Source organism: Triticum urartu, chromosome 3A (genome assembly GCF_056163025.1).
Source record: "Triticum urartu cultivar PI428250 chromosome 3A, HENAU_Tu73, whole genome shotgun sequence".
Lineage (NCBI taxonomy): Eukaryota > Viridiplantae > Streptophyta > Magnoliopsida > Poales > Poaceae > Triticum > Triticum urartu.
This window is the reverse complement of record NC_141875.1, coordinates 175,863,307-175,888,175: the sequence shown is the minus strand read 5'-3', so window position 1 is coordinate 175,888,175 and position 24,869 is coordinate 175,863,307. Positions and strand designations below refer to the sequence as shown.

Here is a 24,869-nt window from a genome sequence, read left to right as displayed (position 1 = left end):
TTAGTGAATTTGAACTTGAAGTTGATATATTGTTTCATTATGTGTGTTATTTGATCATGGTGTGTTTCAATATGTATGCGATTAGAGTAAAAGAGAAGAACGTCAAAAAAATTGGGCACCAGTTTTACATCATGTATTAAAGTGCTAGGAGCCGCGGTACCAAAAACCTTTTTCTCTCCTATCCTAAAAACGTTTTTTTGCACCAAGTTTTCATCTATTGGAGATGCTTTTTTTCAGAAGGCATGGTTCATGTGCTAGAGGATTTCCACGAGTAAAGTCATTTTCTCGCTTCGTTTTTGCCTTGACGGTTTGGTGGCAGCGGCGTGGAATAAATCTGCTTCGGGTTTGATTCCGATGGGTCGCTGTGAGGCATTCGTTGGTGGATCTTGTAGCAGACTAACCGATCGAGCCTGGTGCGGCGGTGGTGCCAACCTTGAGGTGGATTTTATGCCCTGGCCCCGCCGTCATGGTGACGCACGCTCCGGCGTCAACATGGGGGCATAGAGCTTTTGTACGAGCGTGGTGACTCTGGATTTGTAGGTTCTCGTCGGTGGCGGCGCTTTGTCGTCATCGTTCAACAAGCCGACACAAGTGGTGGCATAGTTCCAATATGGCTTATTTTCGGCGTGCTGGTCCTCCTGGATGGAGGATAGTGACTTCCTGACGTCTTTAATCTGTGCGCACAACCAAGGTTTTCGTTGGCTCCGGTAGGGAGCGGCAACCGCGGCACGCCCTCATCCCGTGTTGGAGGTAGGGCTAGATTGGTTCCCCGGGGTGCAATTGTATTTTTTTTATTTTTCTAGGGTTGTGTTGTACCACTACTTATTTTCAATATAATTTAGGGTTCTTCTTGCAAAAAGAGACCTTGATAAGTGTCATTCGTGTGGCACAAACACATAGCAACTTCGAACGTTTTCTATGATAAATTTGATGAAGCGAGAATGGTAACGTTAGTTGTTAAGCAGGCAATTTTGTTTTCGAACGGCAATTTTCAGTTTTTTGGGGGTTCTTCAAGTGGCAACTTTAGTTGTAAAAAACGTCGGCTGGAGTGCTTCGTGCCGCATGTAACGCTTATCAATTGGGAAAAAAAATGGCATTTTCAGCGGAGAAGTAATAAGGAAAGAAAAAGATCTACAGGAGATTGAAAAAAATCCACAGGAAGAAAAATGTCCTTTTCTCCGGTGACCGGCCGAGTAGCAACTTGCACGGCCGGCCCGGCAGCCTACGATAGCAACGGCCGAAATCCAGGGCGACCGGGCCCCACACGGAGCTATTTCTTCCGTGCATCTCAGAATTCGAGACCAATCCGATCGCAGCAGCATCAGCAGCAGCAGCCAACAAACAAACATACCTCCACTCATTGGAGAGCCGCTGCTGCTCGCCGGCCCTCCCTCGGTTCCCCATTTCTCCACCTCGGAGCAGCCGAGCCGACGCCTCCCTCGCCGCCAGCGTCTCCGTGACCGTAACCGTGAGTGATCTCCTCCTCCTCTTCCGCTCAGAGTCCGAGCAACTTACTTACTTAGCTTGCCGTCGGGGCTGGGTCGTTGGCCTGCTGTCGCCGTAGATTGGTAGATCCCGCCGTCGCTAGATCCGGCTGGTTTCTCGGCGTTGCCTCGTCCGAATTTGGGAGGAGAGTGCGTTCTCGGGTAATTTTGACTAGTCAGCGTTCGCCGGCTGGTTTGTTTTCTGATCCCGGATGTGCGGGAGAAAATTAGCAAGAGAATTACCCGGACTGCCACTGATCATGTAGGTTAGGTGGTGCCGACGGTCCAGAGGGAACGAGAGATCCGCACATGCTTCTTGCTCAGAGTTGGGCATAATTCAAGAATACTTTACCTCTGCTTCTTACTATGTATGTATGTTTAGGATGGATAATTCAACAACAAGCTGGTGCAGCCAGCTGTCAGCAGAGCACGAACAGGGGATCAGAACATTCTGTTAGATTCTAGGTCACGGAGGATTGTGCGCTTTATGAGAGCATTTTGGGTTGTCATACGGTCAAACAGATTGCAGGCACCTGCTGGAAGTCCCGTCTACTAGGATAGTGTCAATTTACCTGGCATTCAGGGACAAGATAGTGTTCAGATTTGTACAGCAAGCAAAGAAACCACACCAGTAGTAGTCACCAGTCCTCATCCTGTGGTGCCGACGGTTTCTTACTATGTCTGTTTAAGATGGATGATTCAACAACCAGCTGGTGCGGTCAGCTGAGCAAACAAGCAAATGAAGTGGCAGAGACCATGCGTGTGTCAGCAGAGCAAGAACAGGGGATCAGAGCATTCTGTTAGATTCTCGATCACGGAGGATTGTGTGCTTTATGAGAGCGCTTTGTGTTTTCATGCGTTCAAATAGATTGCAGGCTTCTGCTGGAAGTCCATCTACTAGGATACTGTCAATTTACCTGGCATTCAGGGACAACCCGCTGTTCAGATTTGTTTAGCAAGCAAAGAAAACACACAAGTAGTAGTGAACTAGTCAGTATTCCGATCTTGCCTTGTTATACTTAGGCTCTGGATGACAATATGTAGATAGAGTCGTTCTGTGTACCACTAGGGATGCCGGGGTATCAAACTGCTGCTTCATTTCTGTATCTAGAACCACGGTAGGAGGTGTTACCATTTAGAAGCATTAGCTTGTTTTTGCCCAATTATGTAAAGAAAGTATTGGACCTGATGGGCTAAAAAAGAACAATCTGTGTGGATCCTCTGGTTAGTTGTCGATAAAACAGATACTCAAGGTTTCTGCTTGTCATGACAGACTAACATTGAGTTTGCTTGTACTTGATTTTTTGTTGATCCAATGGGCTGTAAAATGAGTTGATGTGCTGACCAGTGGGTTGCATTTAACATTCTTATAAAGATTTCGAAACATATATTTATTAATAAAAAACAGTTTGATCTGTTTAAGTTCTCATATTGATGTTTATTTGTTCTATCGATCAAGAGATAAACACACGTTTCTTTCGTACTGGCCTTCCCAGTTATTTTTGTTTTTGGATGGGCTCATCCACAGGCCACGGTTTTTATAGGATATTCATGTTAGCATACCTGACGCCATGAAGATGGGAAGCATATAGTTTCTTTTTTGAATGACAGATAGGAAGCATAGTAATACAACTAACAAGAGAAAAGTAATGTCTTGATTTCTGTAACTGAAGCACATTCTTTGACTTCGAGTAAGTTGTTCAGATTTGCCAACATCAATTGCTCATTATAGGGGGTACTCATTGGCTGAAAATAGCAGAGCGATAATATTTAGCTACAAGTAGCACACCCATTACGATTTACAAGGCTGAGAACTAATCCAGAAACTAGCAGTGCAAAAACTAGCTAAGGTTCCTTGATTATAATGTTTAAACCGAAAATAATAGTAGTATTACCGATTCAAAATACACAAGCTATTTAAAAATGTTGCCATTTTGTTCTAAGAGTCAAACTGCAAATAGTCAACAACATTGGACAATAGTAGCCTCTGTTTTGGTTTATCTCAAACTCTATTGCTCAAACATTTCATGCCTTAAAAACAACTTTTCACTTTAGTGCTATATAATGTGATAAATACTAACATCTGTATCTTTTGTTTTTAGCACCATGTCGGGGATGAAGGACGCCAATGCTGCTGGGCATGATAATGTTGGAAATTCTGAACCTATGGACCAAAGTGGAGATAATGCCATGCCATCGGCTCAGCAACAGGTTATTTTCAGGACTAGTTCTGAAGATTATATGATCATTTAAATGCTAGTCTTGTATATTCTGGTTAATTGAGCAACAAAGAAGGTTGGTCTCTATAGCTGCCATGATCAATTACCTGTGGTTAACATCAAGCACAATCTGTTATGCGCAGGAACAAGTAATCAAGAAGAAGTTTGGAGGACTAATTCCTAAAAAGCCACCGCTCATCTCAAAGGTACTTGAATTTGAATATCTCATGCCAAAATTGAACAGTCCATACCAGTTACTGCATAAAAAACACCAGTTCTCAGCATTTAAATTGCTCTTAATAATTGTAGGATCACGAGCGGGCCTATTTTGACTCTGCTGATTGGGCTCTCGGAAAGGTATTAAATTATCCTTCTGTAGCTTCAGTTCGATTTTTGTTTGTTCAGTGCTTGAGTTCCAATGAACTGTTTTTTTGGATATTTTGCTTTGCAGTCTGGACAGCAAGGTGTTGCAAAACCCAAAGGACCGCTCGAGGCACTCAGGCCAAAGTTGCAGGTACTACTTATCATATGCTGGGAGCAGCCAAACTTGTGTTTTTGTCAAGTTCATCTTTGATTTTGCCTAAAAAGGTTCAGTTCTTCTGAGTTCTGAAGGCCTGCAAAATAAATGTGCATCATAAACTCATCCCTGTACACTGCTCTTATTTCAGCCCACACGACAACAGCAACAGCGTTCAAGGAGCTCTATCTACAGTTCATCCGAAAACGAGGGTATGTTACTGATGGTTTTGCATTAATCTCATCTTTTAAACGTGTAATGACCTACCTACCAATCGGTCCCTTGTATACGCTGGAATGGCCCCTCTAAACAATTAGATGCACAAACATGCAGATGGAGATGGCGCTGGGTCGGAGGACATGAATATCAACTGATCAACAGCGTGGAATCTCGTGTTGTCGGTGCGAAGGGGCCTCGTCGTCTAAAGAAGCAGCTTGCTTTCATTGTCTGTGGACCGCAGGGAAGGGATGTATGCTTGCGTCCATAGATAAGAAAAGAGACGGTTGTAATTTCAAGGACTGCGGCTGCGGGTTTGTACTTCATCGAACAGCTACCTTGCTATGTGCCCATTATAGACTGGACCATTGTCCTATTTGTGAATGGATATCTCTGTTTTTGAATATCCAGTGATCAGCGTACTACTACTTACCATTCTGACTTGCTGAGTTGCGTTGCATCACATTCAGTGTTTAGGCTTCTGAATGTGCGTCGTATTCTTGTTCTCTTTTTACAAATTATATACAAAAGCACAGAGGGAGGGGAGGGGAGGTACAAAAGGGGGGAAACATTCTAAACTGAGCTAGACAAGAGTGCTGAGCCACAAACGAATATCATCAGCCTTGACTAGGGAAACCCTGAATGTAAGAAAAAAAGGCATTGTTTCCTAAAGTTCTGAAACCAGGAGCTAGGGCCAGTGCTAATATTGCCAAAGATCTTGGCGTTTCTTTGCTTGGAGATTGGCCAAGATGCCATGGTCAGGCTTTCGATGAAGAATGGCTTTCCAAAGGTGGATTAGAAACGTCCTGTAAAATACAGTAAGTATCATTTAAGAAATTAAGGTGGATGCCAATTTTCTGCCATGAAAAGGAGATGGTCTTTGGTCATTTAAGGCGATGGTATTGATTCGAGCTCAACAACACGTGCTACGTTTATCTGAAGTCTCAAGATGCCTAGACAAAGTGGTGCGGGCTGGACAGCGCCGTGCGGTCTCCGTGTCAGTGGGACGTAGCGATCGCACGCACGCACGCACGGGCGGGCCGTGTTAGGCGCGGTGGCGCCATCGCCCCAACGTGGCCTGCCTGCCTGCTTTTCCATCAGCTTCCAGGAAGCTCGCTCGCAAAGAAAACCCACGAGGAGATGACTTGACAACACCAGCACCACCAGAACGACATGCCTGGCTGGCAGTGGCAGGCAGAGGCAGGCATGACAACTCTCGCGCGATCTTGATCACATCCTTCCAGTTCCAGTACGCGCAAGCCATTCCCGAACGTACAGCCGAACGCCACCACATTCTGCGGCGCCAGAAGTGGCAGCATCAGCTACTAACCCGGGTGCGTTATCCTCTGGGAAGCCAGCTGATCCCAGCGCTGCCTGGCCACGTTTGGAAAGACCGATCGGCCATGCCATGGGCAAAAACAAGCCGCCTACTAGCTACGGATCCTTGTCGTCCCGTCCCTCCTCACTCGGCGTCACCTCAAGTCAAATCCAGGGCCAGCTTCGGCTCTTTCTTTCTTTCTTTCGTTGCACAGCAAGATTCCTGGAGGGAGGAACGTGCTGAGGCTGAAGAACATGCGGCTAGGATAGGAGGTGGGAGAGGCCATCGGAGGAGACGTCGTGGTCCGAGAGCACAAGTGGTAGGGCCCCTTGCCGCACCAGCGCTAGCACGGCAGGGTACGTTTCGTTCGCACCGGCACCGTTGCGACATCGGCGCCTTTTCTTATTTAAGCTACAGCGCCGCGATGCGTGCGTGCATGATCCGTGTTAGTTCCTTGACATGGCCGGTGCGAATGCGCGATGCGGTTGATGATGATGGATGATGACGGCGATGATATGTCCGTCCGTTTTTCTTTTATTTTATTTTTTTCTTTTGCCTCTTTGTTTCGATTGCTCGATCAACGTGTCTGTTGAATCATACATGGGCCTTAGACCCATATGAACAATGATTTCTGGTTAATCTTGAGACACATATAGGACATGACAGGTGATGGTAAGTTTAGTACCATCTTACTAGTTAAGGAGAGTTGATACCCCTTTATAAGAGCTGCTCTATCATTCGTCATTGGAAACTTTAAAAGAGGATTGGTACACGTGCGCTCCTTCTTCGTCACCCGCCTCGTCAAGGAGCTGGAGCTCGGTTTAAGTTAATACTTGAGTCCAACAAAGTAGCCGCATCTCTGTATGGGCTCTTTGTTGAAAAAGGATATGATTGTGATGGTTTGTTCCGCCTTTTTACTTTTGGAAAACGATTGTATTCAGCCGGATGAAAACAGGGAACTCAAGCCGCGTGCGTTGCTCGACACGTGTCCCCTGGACCCATCCAACGCTCCCCCCTCAAGTCTGCCTTATCTCTTCTAACGGGCTCTCCTCTGCACGTCTTCCTCGCACAGTTTTTCCCCTTTTCTCATCTCGGGTTCCCATGGCGATGCCGTCCAGCCGCCCATACTACTGCATCGTTTGTGATGTTGTAACCCACCTCGGACCGTTTGTGATGTTGTAACCACGCAGGGCGACGAGCGGCGACTCCTTGGCGCAATACGAAGGGGATGAGCGGTCGTCGCCGGTGATGTGATGCCTTGCTCGTCGGCTCCCGTCGGTGATGCAACACAGCAACTCGACCATGGCCATTGGTGCTGCGACGCAGCAAGTCGACCACGGACACGGGAGCTGCGACACAGCATCTCGTCCACGGTCGTCGTGTTGCGATGCAACGTCGCTGGCGCGCTGGATTTGCGATGCAGCCTCGTCGTCGTTACTTGTGCTACAGTCGCCGGCGGTGGAGCTGCAATGGACCACTCGTCGGCAGCAACTCGTGCTCCGATGCAGCACTCGCGTGAGCGACTCCCGGCGCTGCTACAGTCCAGCGCTCGCCGGTGGCACTATCGGAGCTCGGTGCTGCAATGGAGCTTCGCACGGCGGTGCCAGGTGCTCTAGCGCAGCGCTCTCCGCCGGTGCTACAACGCAACTGGAAGGACAGCGGACGCTGCGCCACTAGTTGTTCTGTTGCAACGCAACACATAAGGGGGGAGTTGGGAGCAGGCGGCATTCGCCGCCTGTGCTGCAACTCATACTCGTCGGTGGCTCCCCATGCTTCGATTGCAGCACTCGCTAGCGGCTTCCGGTGATGCATCGTAGCGCTTGCGGGGCGACTCCCGGTGCTGCGAGATCGAAGCAGAGAGGAAGGCTGGTTGTGCGATGTGAGGGGAGTCATGCGTGTGTTGACTATTCCACGGGATCAGAGAAAGGATCGGGCGGTGCAGCTGGGCTGATCAAACAGTCTGCGAGGCGGTTTAAAATATCCTGGCATCAGCTGGATGATTCGTAGCAACTGCATTTACTTTTCTAATGAGTTTGATTTATTCCGTTCGGAACATGGTATTATTCATGAGAGACCGCCTCCCTATTCACCCGAGTCAAACGGGGTTACTGAACGGAAAAATCATACTCTAACAGATTTGGTTAACGCCATGTTAGATACATCAAGTTTATCCAAGGCATGGTGAGGGGAGGCTGTATTGACATCATGTCATATCCTGAATAAAGTTCCCACAAATGATAGTGAGACTACTCCCTATGAGAAATGGGAAAAGAAAAGAACCATACACTCTTACTTGCGCACTTGGGGCTGCGTTTTTATTGGCTATGCTAAGCATAGCGTTGGGTATAGATTTCTAGTGGTGAAATATGATGTACATGACGTGTAGGTCGGTGCGATCATGGAGTCCAGGGATGCTAAATTCTTCGAGGATATTTTCCCCATGAGAGATATGCAAAGCACTTCTGGACTGGAATCTGATGAGACTCCTGAACCTGCCATTCCGATGGAATATTATGAACATAAAAGTGATGAGAGTTCCACGGAGGATGACGAGGAAGCTCCTGTTAGAAGCAAGAGACAAAGGACTGCAAAGTCTTTTGGTGATGATTTCCTCATGTACCTCGTGGATGATGACACTCCCAGTTCCATTTCAGAAGCTTATGCGTCTCCGGATGCTGACAACTGGAAGGATGCGGTCCGTAGCGAGATGGATTACATCCCGTCTAATGGGACATGGGAGATCATTGATCGTCCTTATGGTTGTCAACCACTGGGATGTAAGTGGGTGTTCAAAAGGAATCTTAGGCCCGATGGTACTGTTGAGAAGTGCAAGGCTTGACTTGTGGCCAAGGGTTATACCTAGAAATAAGAAGATGATTTCTTCGATACTTACTCACCTGTGGCTAGGCTGACAACCATTTGAGTGTTACTCGCTTTGGCTACCTCGCATGGTCTTCTCGTTCATCGGCTGGACGTTAAGACGGCTTTCCTTAACGGAGAGCTAGACGAGAATATTTACATGCAACAACCAGATGGCTTAGTAGTAAATGGTCATAAAAGAAAGGTGTGCAAGCTAGTCAAATCTCTGTATGGCCGGAAACAAGCGCCTAAGCAATGGCATGAGAAGTTCAACACTACTCCGACATCTGTTGGCTTTGTTGTTAACGAAGCTGACAAATGTGTATACTATCTCTATGATGGGGGTGAAGGAGTTATACTATGTCTGTATCTCAATGACATACTGATATTTGGGACCCACCTCAAGGTCATTGATGAGGTCAAGGCTTTTTATCTCATAACTTTGAGATGAAAGACCTGGGCGTGGCTGATGTTATCTTGAACATCAAGCTACTGAGAGATACTGAGGGTGAAATCACACTTTTGCAATCCCACTATGTTGAGAAGATTTTTAGCCGTTTTGGATATTTGGAATGCAAACCTTCTGCAACACCATATGATCCTAGCGTGCGGATTCGAAAGTTTGAAGGCACGACTGTAGATCAATTGAGATATTCTCAAGTGGTTTGGTTCACTGATGTACCTAGCTTGTGCTACTCGTCCTAACATCTCATATGCCGTGTGCAAACTGAGCCGGTTTGTTTCCAATCCGGGAGATGTGCACTGGCATGCTGTTGAGAGAGTGATGTGTTACTTGCAAGGTACTGCGAACTACGGAATTCACTATTCTAGGTATCCTATGGTACTTGAGGGGTATGGTAATTCTAATTGGATATCTGATGCTGATGAGATGAAAGCCACAAGTGGATATGTCTTCAAACTTGGTGATGGTGTTGTTTCCTAGAAGTCTTGCAAGCAGACGATCTTAACAAGATCGACTATGGAAGCAGAACTCACGTCATTAGACACATCATGCGTCGAAGCAGAATGGCTTCGAGAGCTTTTGATGAATTTGTTGGTGGTTGATAAACCAGTGCCGGCTATCCTTATGAACTGTGACAATCAAATAGTGATTGTTAAGGCTAAGAGTTCAAAGGACAACTTGAAATCCGTAAAGCACATAAGAAGAAGATTAAAATCTGTCAGAAAATCAAGAAACTTTGGAGTAATAGCGTTGGATTATATCCAAACGGCTAAGAATCTGGCAGATCATTTTACGAAAGGGCTATCACAGATTGTGATAGAAAATGTGTCGAGGGAGATGGGTGTGAGACCCACGTAAGTTGCCATGGGGGTAACCCAACCTATGTGATCGAAGATCCCGTGAATTAGACCTAGGAAAACAATCCGGCGGTCAACTGAGGAGAGTATACTTTATTAACCCACGCCGTTGGAGATGCAATAATACACTCAATTCTGTAAGGTGGGTTGACTTTTGTCTTAATGTGTTGCAAAGCTTGTGCAAGCAAGATGCTACCTACAGAGCATTCTTTGAAGGAACACACCTATGTGAGCCAGACTGCTAGCCATAGTCTATGAGATTGGGTAATCTCTAGGAAGCTCATGAGAAGGTACGGAGTGTGACTAATAAGCTCCACCCGTGGGGTTTATCCTTCGGCAGCCACGTATCAGCTTACAAACGGCAAAACTTCTGCACGCCAAACTGACAATTCAAGGCATAGTCCATTATTCAGTTATGAAGAAGTCTAATCCTATTGCTCTAGGTGAAAGTTAAACTTGACAATCTCCACTAAAATTTCTGATATATGAAACATTGTTTGGAACAGTTGACAAACTTATGTGCATCGAGATCTGGTGGGGGATTGTTGAATCATAGATGGGCTTTAGGCCCATATGAACAATGATTCCTGGTTAATCTTGAGGAACATGTAGGATATGGCATGTGATGGGAAGTTTAGTTCCACCTTGCTAGTTGAGGAGAGTTAAGACCCATTTATAAGGGATGTTGATGTAGGGTGAAACCCTAAATGGCCGATCTTTCACGAAAGGAGCGGATCCCAACGAGGAACACGAAAAACATGAGGGAAAACACGAGAGAATCACTCAAACCAACAAGATTCGGTCACACATATGCTAGATCCTCGAAACACAAAGAGATACACGATCCGAATCCAACAAAGGACGATACAAGTGGTAACTAGTTCATCTCCATGAGGAGGTTTTGAGGGGTCTTCCCATGAAGTGGTCTTGAATCCAAGGTGGATCATTTTTGAATTTTCTCAAATTTGAAAAGAGGATCATTTTGATTTTAATAATTTTTCTCTCCGAAATATTTCCAATATTAAAATAAATGAGAGGAGATAAAATAACTTCTCCAAAATCAGAGGGGAATATTGGAGGAAAATATTAAAATTAAATAAATATTTTATTTGGAATTTTATTGCTATTTTATTTGAATTAGAAAAATAAGCATTTTTCAAAATTGCATTTTTAGGCCAGAAAAATGTTCACATTGTTCTAAATATTTTATTTAGACGGCGAAAATTGTTTTTGGCATTTTAGGATTTTTTATATTTTATTAGGATTTTTGTTTTCGGTGGAATTTATTTAAAAAAAGTTTCCCGCCCAACTGGGCCGAAGGCCCAGCCAAGCAGGCCGGCCCGCCTGCGCCACCGCCTTCCCCGCGCCATGCCTCGTGCCGCCAGCGGACTCCGCTTGGAGTACGAACCGGACTCCGCCGCCGCCCCCTTGCGCAAGAAGCCGCCTCCCCCAGGCTTTATAAGCCGCCCCCCGGACCCTCTTCCCACCCCGCCGCCGCCCGCCACCCTGCAGCCGCCGTAGCTCCGCCGCCGCCTGTCACGCCGCCCGCGACGCCGCCTCGCCGGAGCCCCGACTCGCCAGAGCCGCCGACCCGCCGGTTTTCCTAGTGAACCGATAAAATACCACCCCGGTTTTTTCGGTTATTGTTTTAGATCGGTTTTATTTTAGGGTTAGGGTTTTTCTCGGTTTTCTCCGGTTTCGCTAATTAGCGAATGTTCACCCGAACGCCTCTATTCGTGAACGCATTCGTTTTTTCGTCTCTGCTAGCGAACGTTCATTAGTCTTTTCCTTTTATTTTATTTTTGGCCAGGGACCTATCCGCGATTATTTTTATCACAGATTAGCCACTGATCTTCAAACGCCCGCAACTTTTTAACCGTTCATCCAAATCCAGTGAAATCAACGCCAAAATCTTCATCTCGAACCCCTATTTCTAGTTAACCAACTTGAACATGATTTTGAAAATTTAAAATTTGGTTTCAAGCAGATTTGAATTCAAACTTCTTTTGATCATAGTTTGAGTTTCACAGCTCCGATTTGATTGATTCTTTTTGCAAATCGAAGCTCTTCAGTTGAACTTTCAGTTTGGACTTTCTCATCTGAGATTTATTCTTGCATCTATGCTTGAGTGCTTATGTATGATATTGTTTGTTTGCGATAGAGTTTCTGGATTGCGAAGCGTGCTACTATGAGTCTCTAGGGTTTGCAGATCGTCAGCAAGGCAAGTAACACTTTGATCATACCCCTTATTACCCAGTTTTTATGCGTTAGTTTCAACCCTCAAACATTGCATGAGTAGGATCTGCTTCACTTGTGGGTTTTGGGAAGTAGTGATGAGGTAGAACCTATTGCCCTTTTTATATCAAACACTGGGAGTTACTTCTACATATGCTTATATTGCTATGCTCGTAGACGTGGTTTGGTTGAGTGTATCCCTGATAGATGTGAACGTTGTTAAATAATGGTTAACTTAAGGTGGCTACTTTAATACACATCTGGGTGGATTGGTTGAGGCACCCTGGAGCACCCAATGGTTGTCTGGGCACCTGGAGCAATCCAGAGATGTCCTGGGATATCCCGGAGTACCTGTGTGATCATCCTACGGTTTGTCACCCAGGCTCAAAGGGATCATAAGATTATTCATGCTGGAAACTTTCGTGTGCAGCCACAAGCCATTATGGGCTCTGGCATAGTTGAGTAAGTTGTGGGAATCCTTTCCATGATGGGCAAGCAGATGTAGGGGGTTGTAGGTGTACCGGGCTATCTATCGGTTAAGGGGACCTCTTCGAAAAGACTGTGTCTCGGTCATCCGTTTCTCAAACACCTTGTAGTGCGAGAAATACAACGAAGGAGATCGAGTCTTGTGGGGAAAAGTGCGCAAACCTCTGCACAGTCTATAAACTAATCATGGTTAGTCGTGTCCCCGGTTATGGACATCTTGAGTATCTGGTACTTCAATTATTGGTTTGATCTCATCACTCTTAATTAATTTTGTTGGGCTATTAAATTACTTTTAATTGGGATTGAGTTGAAGGAACCTTCTTAATGTTTTCAACAAACTTTGTAGTTAAATAAAATTTATTCCTTTGCAGTAGGGAAAATTTGGCTTTTCGCAAAAACATCAACCTTAGAGCCTCCACCAGCCATATATACATGTAGTGATAGCAGTTATTCTTGCTCATTGCTCTACAGTGTTATTTTGCCAGCATATTCCCTGTGCTGACCCGTTTCGGACTGCAACATATTTTGTTGCAGACTTTTCAGACGAAGAGTAAGGTGCGCTAGGTTGTTGTCGTGCACTCAGCTATGTCGTTGGAGTTGATGGACTCGCTTTATCTTCGAAGCCTTCCGCTGTTATCTTATTTAGATGGCCTTAAGCAATATTACTGTAATAAGTTCTCTCTTGAGACTTTTGATGTAATAAGTGTGTGATTGAAACTCTGTTATAAATCCTTAAGGTACTGTGTGTGTCAGCATTACCGATGCAGGGATGACACTTATGCAAAGAGATTTGACCGTTTAAGGTTGGATCTCTACAAGATGGTATCAGAGCACACGCTGACTGTAGGACACGACTGCTACCATGAAAGGGTGATGCAGTAAAGTAGCGTAAGTATTTCCCTCAGTTTTTGAGAACCAAGGTATCGATCCAGTAGGAGGCCACACGCAAGTCCCTCATACCTACACAAACAAATAAGAACCTCGCAACCAACGCGATAAAGGGGATGTCAATCCCTTCACAGTCACTTACGACAGTGAGATCTGATAGAGATAATAATAATTAGATAAATATTTTTGGTATTTTTATGATAAAGATTAAAAGTAAAGATTGCAAAATAAAATAGATTGGAAACTTATATGATAAAAGATAGACCCGGGGGCCATAGGTTTCACTAGTGGCTTCTCTCAAGATGGCATAAGTATTACGGTGGATGAACAAATTACTGTCGAGCAATTGATAGAAAAGTGAATAATTACGAGAATATCTAGGCATGATCATGTATATAGGCATCACGTCCGTGACAAGTAGACCAACTCCTGCCTGCATCTACTACTATTACTCCACACATCGACCGCTATCCAACATGCATCTAGAGTATTAAGTTCATAAGAACAGAGTAACGCATTAGGTAAGATGACATGATGTAGAGGGATAAACTCAAGCAATATGATATAAACCCCATCTTTTTATCCTCGATGGCAACAATACAATACGTGTCGTTTCCCTTTCTGTCACTGGGATCGAGCACCGCAAGATTGAACCCAAAGGTAAGCACTTCTCCCATTGCAAGAAAGATCAATCTAGTAGGCCAAACCAAACTGATAATTCGAAGAGACTTGCAAAGATAACCAATCATACATAAAAGATTTCAGAGAAGAATCAAATATTATTCATAGATAGACTTGATCATAAACCCACAATTCATCGGATCTCGACAAACACACCGCAAAAAGAGTTACATCAAATAGATCTCCAAGAAGATCAAGGAGAACTTTGTATTGAGATTCAAAGAGAGAGAAGAAGCCATCTAGCTAATAACTATGGACCCGAAGGTCTGAAGTAAACTACACACACATCATCGGAGGGGCCATGGAGTTGATGTAGAGGCCCTCCGTGATCGATGCACCCTCCGGCGGAGCTCCGGAAAAGGCCCCAAGATGGGATCTCTTGGGTACAGAAGGTTGCGGCGGTGGAAATAGGGTTCCGTGGTGCTCCTGGATGTTTTCAGGGAGTATAGATAGGAGGAAGAAGTAGGTCGGTTGAGCCACGAGGGGCCCATGAGGGGGGAGGGCGCGCCCCTGCCTCGTGGACTCCTCGTCTGTTTCTTGACATCCACTCCAAGTCCTCTGGATCACGTTTGTTCCAAAGATCACGTTCTCGAAGGTTTCATTCTGTTTGGATTCCGTTTGATATTCCCTTTCTGCGAAACACTGAAATAGGCAAAAAAACAACAATTTGCACTGGGCCTTGGGTTAATAGGTTAGTCCCAAAAATAATATAAAAGAGTAAAATAAAGCCCATTAACATCCAAAACAGATAATATAATAACATGGAACAATCAAAAATTAGCCATAGTTCACTCTTCTCTACTCATTTCTGACTCTTCTCCACTTTCCACTCTATAGATGGCGGACCCAAGGAACAAGTTTGCTCAACCGGATGATGACACCTCTTTTGGACGACACTGGAAGGAAGCCACCAGATATTTGAACATCGAAATACCCAGCTTCACCAGGACCTACACCGCCACTCTACCTGAAGAAGAGCACTGGACCATTCGAGTACATGTTCTAGGAAGGACATTCACACCAGCCACGGAGCCCATAGAGTTTTCCTTCAATGCACCAACCTGGAGTCTAGTAAAGAGCATGGCAACTCACATCGCCATGGGACGCATCGGCGAGGTTTACCGTAAAGATCTTAAGGACACCATCTACCAGATATGTGGACGCCGAGATGAGCAATGGGAGATGATCGACACCAAGAGGGACAAGTCCATTGCAGCCTATATCCAGGAGTCAAACCAACACATCCGTCCTCAGGAGAACCAGATGTGCACCAGCATGATGGATCTGAAGAAGGTGATGACAAGGAACACAGAGCTAGAAGAGGAACTCAAGTCTACACGCGATGGATACGAAGAGGAAATAGCAGTTCTACTGGAGAAGAATGAAGACATGAAGAAGAAGCTAGGATTTTTCATGGGAGACCCTGCGCCAGGAGGATATGACGACCATCCCGAGGACTACATCAACATCGACGACACCGACTCTGACCCTGACAGTGATGATGACTATGAAGACGAAGCTGGAGCAGATATCATGGAGTCTTCTTTCGATCAAAATTTCTAGTCGACCACCAATTATCAGTAGTATTCCCCCATGTATATAGAATAGTCCAAGTATTTTATAACGGTAGTCAGATCGATTGTATGCCCTTGTTTGAATTGAGTGGTGTGTTATGATTGTGTTTGTCTCATGTGCATATGGGTAGTGATTTTCTCCCTAGACCTCACTCTATTCTAACCTCTTCCCTCTAAACCCATCAGATGCCTCCGAGACGTGACCCCGGATTTGTCTTCCCACCGGAGCTTATTCAGTTGATCCACCAGCAGAATGCCTTGATGCAGCTAATAGTTCAGAACCAAGGCAACAACAACAACAACCCACTGCCACCACCTCCAGTTGACAACTTAGCCCATTTTCTGAGATTGAATCCACCGGTGTTTTCCAGTAGCACCGAGCCGATTGTTGCTGATGACTGGCTCCGCAGGATTGGAAGGGAGTTGACCACCGCAGGTTGCACAGATACTGAGAAGGTGCGTTTTGCCGCACATCAATTGGATGGACCAGCGACCTCATGGTGGGCGGATTACACAACCACTTTTCCCATAGCCAATGTCACATGGGATCAGTTTCAGCAAGCTTTCGGCACAGCCCATGTCTCAACTGGAGCAATGAGCATGAAGAAGCGTGAGTTTCGTAACTTACGCCAGGGAAATCGTACTGTAGGGCAGTACATGGATGAGTTTAGCAAGTTAGCCCGCTATGCCCCAGATGATGTGGCCACAGATGCCGTGAAGCAGGAGAAGTTTATGGAAGGGCTGAATGATGAGCTGAGCATGCAGTTGATGGTGGAAACATTCAATAACTACCAGGACTTAGTAGATAGGACTCTTATGATTGAAGGGAAGAAGCAGCAGATAGAGAGCCGCAAAAGGAAATATGGACAAGGGAAGTATAATTCTGGAGCTCAGCAGAAGCCTCATTTTACCCCGAATTCGGGAGGACACACTCATAACCATGGAGGTCATACCCACAATGGAGGGAGTTCGCATAATCACAGTGGCCCCAAGAATGGGAATGGAAATGGAGGAAGCAACGAACAGAACCGTTCCAACCCAGCAACACCCGCCAGGAAGGATTTAAGTCACATTACTTGTTTCAAGTGCGGGAAGACTGGACACTACGCCACCGAATGCCCCGAAGCAAAGAATGGAAACGGCAATGGAAGCTCTGGGAAGAAGCCCAACCCTTTCAACAGGGGACAGGTGAACCACGTTAACGTGGAGGAGGTTGAAGAGAAGCCAGATGCAGTTTTAGGAAAGTTTTTGATTGAGTCATTTACTGCAATCGTTCTTTTTGATACTGGTGCATCGCATTCATACATTTTGAGGGGGTTTGTGGATAAGTATAAGCTGCCCACCAAAGTTCTTAAGACACCTATGTTAGTAAGCTCGGCAGGAGCTGAGTATATGGCAAGCAGAGGATGTTTTCATATGCCATTGACCATAGGTAGACATGTTTTCCCCTCAGACCTAATAATTTTGGAGTCCCAAGGATTGGATATAATATTAGGTATGGATTGGTTATCGAAGTATGGAGGAAACATCGATTGTGCTAGTAAGTCAATCTTACTCACCACCCTAGAGGGAAAAAAGATCAAGTATGTGTCTAGGCATGCGCCAAGGAAGACCCAAGTAAATTCCCTCTCTAGATTTGTTCAGGAAGAAGTGTCTTTTTTGAAGGATTACCCGGATGTATTTCCAGAGGAACTACCAGGCATGCCGCCAGATCGAGACATAGAATTTTTGATAGAGCTATTGCCAAGCACCGGACCAATATCAAAGAGACAGTATCGGATGCCCGCGGATGATCTGGAGGAGATCAAGAAGCAGATTAAGGAGTTACTGGAAAAAGGTTACGTTCGACGAAGTTCATCGCCATGGGGAGCCCCAGTGCTCTTGGTTGAGAAGAAGGATGTATCTTTGAGAATGGTTGTTGATTGTCGTGCATTGAATGAAGTGACGATCAAGAATAGGTACCCACTACCGATGATCAATGATTTGTTTGACCAGCTGCAGGGAGCTAAAGTATTTTCGAAGATCGATCTACAATCAGGATACCACCAGCTAAAGATCCGAGAACAGGATATACCTAAGATAGCTTTTACCATAAGATATGGGCTATATGAGTACACAGTTATGTCATTTGGACTGACAAATGCCTCTGCCTATTTCATGAGTATGATGAATAAGGTATTCATAGAGTTCTTGGATAAGTTTGTTGTGGTGTTCATTGATGATATTTTGGTATACTCGAAGAATGAAGAGGAGCACAAGGAGCATTTGCACTTAGTTCTCGAGAAGCTCAGGGAACATCAGTTGTATGCCAAGTTTAGCAAGTGTGAGTTTTGGTTGAAGGAAGTTGGATTTCATGGACATGTTATATCAGGAGAAGGTATAGCAGTAGACCCCGCCAAAGTTCAGTTTGTCACTGAGTGGTTGGCACCCACCTCAGTAGGAGAGATCAGCAGTTTTCTGGGACTCGCACGATATTACAGGAGGTTCATTGAGAATTTTTCCAAGATTGTGAAACCCATGACAGAGATGTTGAAGAAGGACACCAAGCTCAAATGGACAGAAACACTGAAATAGGCAAAAAAACAACAATTTGCACTGGGCCTTAGGTTAATAGGTTAGTCCCAAAAATAATATAAAAGTGTAAAATAAAGCCCATTAACATCCAAAACAGATAATATAATAACATGGAACAATCAAAAATTATAGATACGTTGGAGACGTATCAACGACCACTAAGATGAGCCATAGTTCACTCTTCTCTACTCATTTCTGACTCTTCTCCACTTTCCACTCTATAGATGGCGGACCCAAGGAACAAGTTTGCTCAACCGGATGATGACACCTCTTTTGGACGACACTGGAAGGAAGCCACCAGATATTTGAACATCGGAATACCCAGCTTCACCAGGACCTACACCGCCACTCTACCTGAAGAAGAGCACTGGACCATTCGAGTACATGTTCTAGGAAGGACATTCACACCAGCCACGGATCCCATAGAGTTTTCCTTTGATGCACCAACCTGGAGTCTAGTAAAGAGCATGGCAACTCACATCGCCATGGGACGCATCGGCGAGGTTTACCGTAAAGATCTTAAGGACACCATCTACCAGATATGTGGACACCGAGATGAGCAATGGGAGATGATCGACACCAAGAGGGACAAGTCCATTGCAGCCTACATCCAGGAGTCAAACCAACACATCCGTCCTCAGGAGAACCAGATGTGCACCAGCATGATGGATCTGAAGAAGGTGATGACAAGGAACACAGAGCTAGAAGAGGAACTCAAGTCTACACGCGATGGATACGAAGAGGAAATAGCAGTTCTACTGGAGAAGAATGAAGACCTGAAGAAGAAGCTAGGAGTTTTCATGGGAGACCCTGCGCCAGGAGGATATGACGACCATCCCGAGGACTACATCATCATCGACGACACCGAATCCGACCCTGACAGTGGTGATGACTATGAAGACGAAGCTGGAGCAGATATCATGGAGTCTTCTTTCGATCAAAATTTCTAGTCGACCACCAATTATCAGTAGTATTCCCCCATGTATATAGAATAGTCCAAGTATTTTATAATGGTAGTCAGATCGATTGTATGCCCTTGTTTGAATTGAGTGGTGTGTTATGATTGTGTTTGTCTCATGTGCATATGGGTAGTGATTTTCTCCCTAGACCTCACTCTATTCTAACCTCTTCCCTCTAAACCCATCAGATGCCTCCGAGACATGACCCCGGATTTGTCTTCCTACCGGAGCTCATTCAGTTGATCCACCAGCAGAATGCCTTGATGCAGCTAATAGTTCAGAACCAAGGCAACAACAACAACAACCCACCGCCACCACCTCCAGTTGACAACTTAGCCCATTTTCTGAGATTGAATCCACCGGTGTTTTCCAGTAGCACCGAGCCAATTGTTGCTGATGACTGGCTCCACAGGATTGGAAGGGAGTTGACCACCGCGGGTTGCACAGATACTGAGAAGGTGCATTTTGCCGCACATCAATTGGATGGACCAGCAACCTCATGGTGGGAGAATTACACAACCACTTTTCCCATAGCCAATGTCACATGGGATCAGTTTCAGCAAGCTTTTGGCACAGCCCATGTCTCAACTGGAGCAATGAGCATGAAGAAGCATGAGTTTCGCAACTTACGCCAGGGAAATCGTACTGTGGGGCAGTACATGGATGAGTTTAGCAAGTTAGCCCGCTATGCCCCAGATGATGTGGCCACAGATGCCGTGAAGCAGGAGAAGTTTATGGAAGGGCTGAATGATGAGCTGAGCATGTAGTTGATGGTGGAAACATTCAATAACTACCAGGACTTAGTAGATAGGACTCTTATGATTGAAGGGAAGAAGCAGCAGATAGAGAGCCGCAAAAGGAAATATGGACAAGGGAAGTATAATTCTGGAGCTCAGCAGAAGCCTCATTTTACCCCGAATTCGGGAGGACACACTCATAACCATGGAGGTCATACCCACAATGGAGGGAGTTCGCATAATCACAGTGGCCCCAAGAATGGGAATGGAAATGGAGGAAGCAACGAACAGAACCGTTCCAACCCAGCAACACCCGCCAGGAAGGATTTAAGTCACATTACTTGTTTCATGTGCGGGAAGACTGGACACTACGCCACCGAATTCCCCGAAGCAAAGAATGGAAACGGCAATGGAAGCTCTGGGAAGAAGCCCAACCCTTTCAACAGGGGACAGGTGAACCACGTTAACATGGAGGAGGTTGAAGAGAAGCCAGATGCAGTTTTAGGAAAGTTTTTGATTGAGTCATTTACTGCAATCGTTCTTTTTGATACTGGTGCATCGCATTCATACATTTTGAGGGGGTTTGTTGATAAGTATAAGCTACCCACCAAAGTTCTTAAGACACCTATGTTAGTAAGCTCGGCAGGAGCTGAGTATATGGAAAGCAGAGGATGTTTTCATATGCCATTGACCATAGGTAGACATGTTTTCCCCTCAGACCTAATAATTTTGGAGTCCCAAGGATTGGATATAATATTAGGTATGGATTGGTTATCGAAGTATGGAGGAAACATCGATTGTGCTAGTAAGTCAATCTTACTCACCACCCTAGAGGGAAAAAGGATCAAGTATGTGTCTAGGCATGCGCCAAGGAAGACCCAAGTAAATTCCCTCTCTGGAGTTGTTCAGGAAGAAGTGTATGTTTTGAAGGATTACCCGGATGTATTTCCAGAGGAACTACCAGGCATGCCGCCAGATCGAGACATAGAATTTTTGATAGAGCTATTGCCAGGCACCGGACCAATATCAAAGAGACAGTATCGGATGCCCGCGGATGATCTGGAGGAGATCAAGAAGCAGATTAAGGAGTTAATGGAAAAAGGTTACATTCGACGAAGTTCATCGCCATGGGGAGCCCCGGTGCTCTTGGTTGAGAAGAAGGATGTATCTTTGAGAATGGTTGTTGATTATCCTGCATTGAATGAAGTGACGATCAAGAATAGGTAGCCACTGCCGATGATCAATGATTTGTTTGACCAGCTGTAGGGAGCTAAAGTATTTTTGAAGATCGATCTACAATCAGGATACCACCAGCTAAAGATCCGAGAACAGGATATACCTAAGATAGCTTTTACCATAAGATATGGGCTATATGAGTACACGGTTATGTCATTTGGACTGACAAATGCCCCTGCCTATTTCATGAGTATGATGAATAAGGTATTCATAGAGTTCTTGGATAAGTTTGTTGTGGTGTTCATTGATGATATTTTGGTATACTCGAAGAATGAAGAGGAGCACAAGGAGCATTTGCACTTAGTTCTCGAGAAGCTCAGGGAACATCAGTTGTATGCCAAGTTTAGCAAGTTTGAGTTTTGGGTGAAGGAAGTTGGATTTCATGGACATGTTATATCAGGAGAAGGTATAGCAGTAGACCCCGCCAAAGTTCAGTTTGTCACTGAGTGGTTGGCACCCACCTCAGTAGGAGAGATCAGCAGTTTTCTGGGACTCGCACGATATTACAGGAGGTTCATTGAGAATTTTTCCAAGATTGCGAAACCCATGACAGAGTTGTTGAAGAAGGACACCAAGCTCAAATGGACCGAAGATTGTGAGGCCAGTTTTCAAGAGTTGAAGAAACGTTTGGTTATAGCCCCAGTGCTGATTCTTTTGGATATTGATACGTCTCCATCGTATCTACTTTTCCAAACACTTTTGCCCTTGTTTTGGACTCTAACTTGTATGATTTGAATGGAGCTAACCCGAACTGACGCTGTTTTCAGGAGAATTTCCATGATGTTGTTTTATGTGCAGAAAACAAATATTCTCGGAATGACCTGAAACTCCACGGAACATCTTAGAAAAAACAATAAAAAATCCTCACCAAAGATGAAGACCAGGGGGCCCACACCCTTCTCACGAGGGTGGGGGGCGCCCCCCCCTAGGGCGTGCCCCCCTACCTCGTGGGCCCCCTGGAAACTCTCGACGCCAACTCCAGCTCTATATATTTGCTTTCGGAGAGAAAAAAATCAGAGAGAAGAAATCATCGTGTTTTACGATACGGAGCCGCCGCCAAGCCCTAAAACCTCTCGGGAGGGCTGATCTGGAGTCCGTTTGGGGCTCCGGAGAGGGGGATTTCATCGTCGTCGTCATCATCAACCATCCTCCATCACCAATTTCATGATGCTCACCGCCGTGCGTGAAGAATTGCATCGTAGGCTTGCTGGACGGTGATGGGTTGGATGAGATTTATCATGTAATCGAGTTAGTTTTGTTAGGGTTTGATCCCTATTATCCATTATGTTCTGAGATTGATGTTGCTATGACTTTGCTATGCTTAATGCTTGTCACTAGGGCCCGAGTGCCATGATTTCAGATCTGAACCTATTATGTTTTCATGAATATATGTGAGTTCTTGATACTATCTTGCAAGTCTATTGTCACCTACTATGTGTTATGATCCGGAAACCCCGAAGTGACAATAATTGGGACCACTCCCGGTGATGACCATAGTTTGAGGAGTTCATGTATTCACTATGTGCTAATGCTTTGTTCCGGTTCTCTATTAAAAGGAGGCCTTAATATCCCTTAGTTTCCAATAGGACCCCGCTGCCACGGGAGGGTAGGACAAAAGATGTCATGCAAGTTCTTTTCCATAAGCACGTATGACTATATACGGAATACATGCCTATATTACATTGATGAATTGGAGCTAGTTCTGTGTCACCCTACGTTATGACTGTTACATGATGAACCACATCCGGCATAATTATCCATCACTGATCCGGTGCTTACGAGTTTTCCATATACTGGTTCTCGCTTATTTACTTTCCCGCTGCTACTGTTACAATCACTATAAAATACCAAAAACATTACTTTTGCAGTCTTTACTTTTGTTGCTGCTACCGCCACTATCATATTACTTTGCTACTAAACACTTTGCTACTGATATTAAGTTTCCAGGTGTGGTTGAATTGACAACTCAGCTGCTAATACTTGAGAATATTCTTTGGCTCCCCTTGTGTCGAATCAATAAATTTGGGTGAATACTCTACCCTCGAAAGCTGTTGCGATCACCTATACTTGTGGGTTATCAAGACCAATTTCTGGCGCCGTTGCCGGGGAGCATAGCTCTATTCTTTGATTCACTTGGGATTTATATCTGCTGGAAACTATGAAGAACTTGAGAGATCCAAAAACCAAGATCTATCCCTCAACTACGAGGGGAGGTAAGGAACTGCCATCTAGCTCTGCACTTGATTCACCTTCTGTTATGAGTAAGTTTGCGACACCTACACCTGCTTCTGCTATTCGTTCTGATATGTCGCATGTTATTGATGATGTCACTTCTGCTATGCATGATACTTATGATGAAACTGCTTCTATGCCTGATACTATTGTGCCCCTTGGTGAATTTCTTGATGAACAAATTGCTAGGGCTGGAGAAAAAGAAATTATTGAATCTGAATACGATGATGATAGTGATGATGAAAATATGCCTGTTATTCCTGAGGGCTATCTTTTTGATATGGAATCCTCTGCCGCTATTTTAGTTTGCAAAGATAGATATGAGCTTAAGAGGTTATTAATTAAATGAAACAAAGAATCACTTAGAGATAAAATGAAACGCGACCCTGCTTTTGCTACTTCACCTATTTGTGTTCCTGATAAGGATTATGAATTCTCTGTTGATCCTGATATAATTACTTTGGTTGAATCTGATCCGTTTTATGGCTATGAATCTGAAACTGTTGTGGCACATCTTACTAAATTAAATGATATAGCTGCCCTGTTTACTAATGATGTGAGATCACGTTACTTTTATATACTCAAAATATTTCTGTTCTCATTAAAGGGTGATGCTAAGATATGGTTTAATTCTCTTGATCCTGGTTGTGTGCATAGTCCCCAGGATATGATTTATTACTTCTCTGCTAAATATTTCCCCACTCATAAGAAACAAGCTGCTTTGAGGGAAATATACAACTTCGTGCAAATTAAAGAAGAGAGTCTCTCACAAGCTTGGGGGAGGCTTCTCAAGTTACTTAATGCTTTGCCTGATCATCCTCTTAAGAAACCTGAAATACTTGATATGTTTTATAATGGACTAACCGATACTTCTAGAGATTACCTGGATAGTTGTGCTGGTTCTCTTTTCAGGGAAAGAACACCGGATGAAGCTGAAATTCTATGGAATAATATGTTAACAAATGAAAATAATTGGGAACCTCCTGAGCCAGCTCCTGAGCCATCTCCTGCTCCAATTACTGAACCTATTCTTAAACCAGCTCCGAAGAAGAGAGGTGTTCTATTTCTCGGTCCCGAAGATATGCAAGAGGCAAAGAAATCTATGAAATAAAAAGGTATTAAAGCTGAAGACATTAAGAATTTACCTCTTATTGAAGAAATACATGGTCTTAATTCACCGCCTGTTGAAGAAACTTATGATCTCAATTCTTTATTTACTGAAGAACCTCCTGATCCTGATATCCCGACACAGGTAGTAAAGGTAAATTCTCTCTATAGATATGATGAAGCTGAAGTCCCTCCTACTAAAATTGCTAGTCAGTGCTTGGATGAGT

At 44.7% G+C, this 24,869-nt stretch overlaps 1 protein-coding gene across 2 annotated transcripts; it reads left to right on the top strand.

The window, feature by feature from the left end:
• Positions 1–1,194: 1,194 nt before the first annotated feature.
• LOC125530419 (uncharacterized) lies at positions 1,195–4,842 on the top strand. 2 transcript variants are annotated; one of them, XM_048694821.1, is made up of 7 exons: positions 1,195–1,468; positions 3,587–3,695; positions 3,847–3,909; positions 4,013–4,060; positions 4,155–4,217; positions 4,372–4,432; positions 4,554–4,842. In XM_048694821.1, the coding sequence occupies exons 2-7, from the start codon at positions 3,591–3,593 to the stop codon at positions 4,592–4,594; spliced, it is 381 nt and encodes a 126-aa protein (XP_048550778.1). In that variant the 5' UTR covers positions 1,195–1,468; positions 3,587–3,590; the 3' UTR covers positions 4,595–4,842. The 2 variants fall into 2 exon arrangements, with proteins under 2 accessions (XP_048550778.1, XP_087402865.1); XM_087546739.1 differs by having other exon boundaries at positions 4,013–4,217.
• The last annotated feature ends 20,027 nt before the right edge of the window (positions 4,843–24,869 follow it).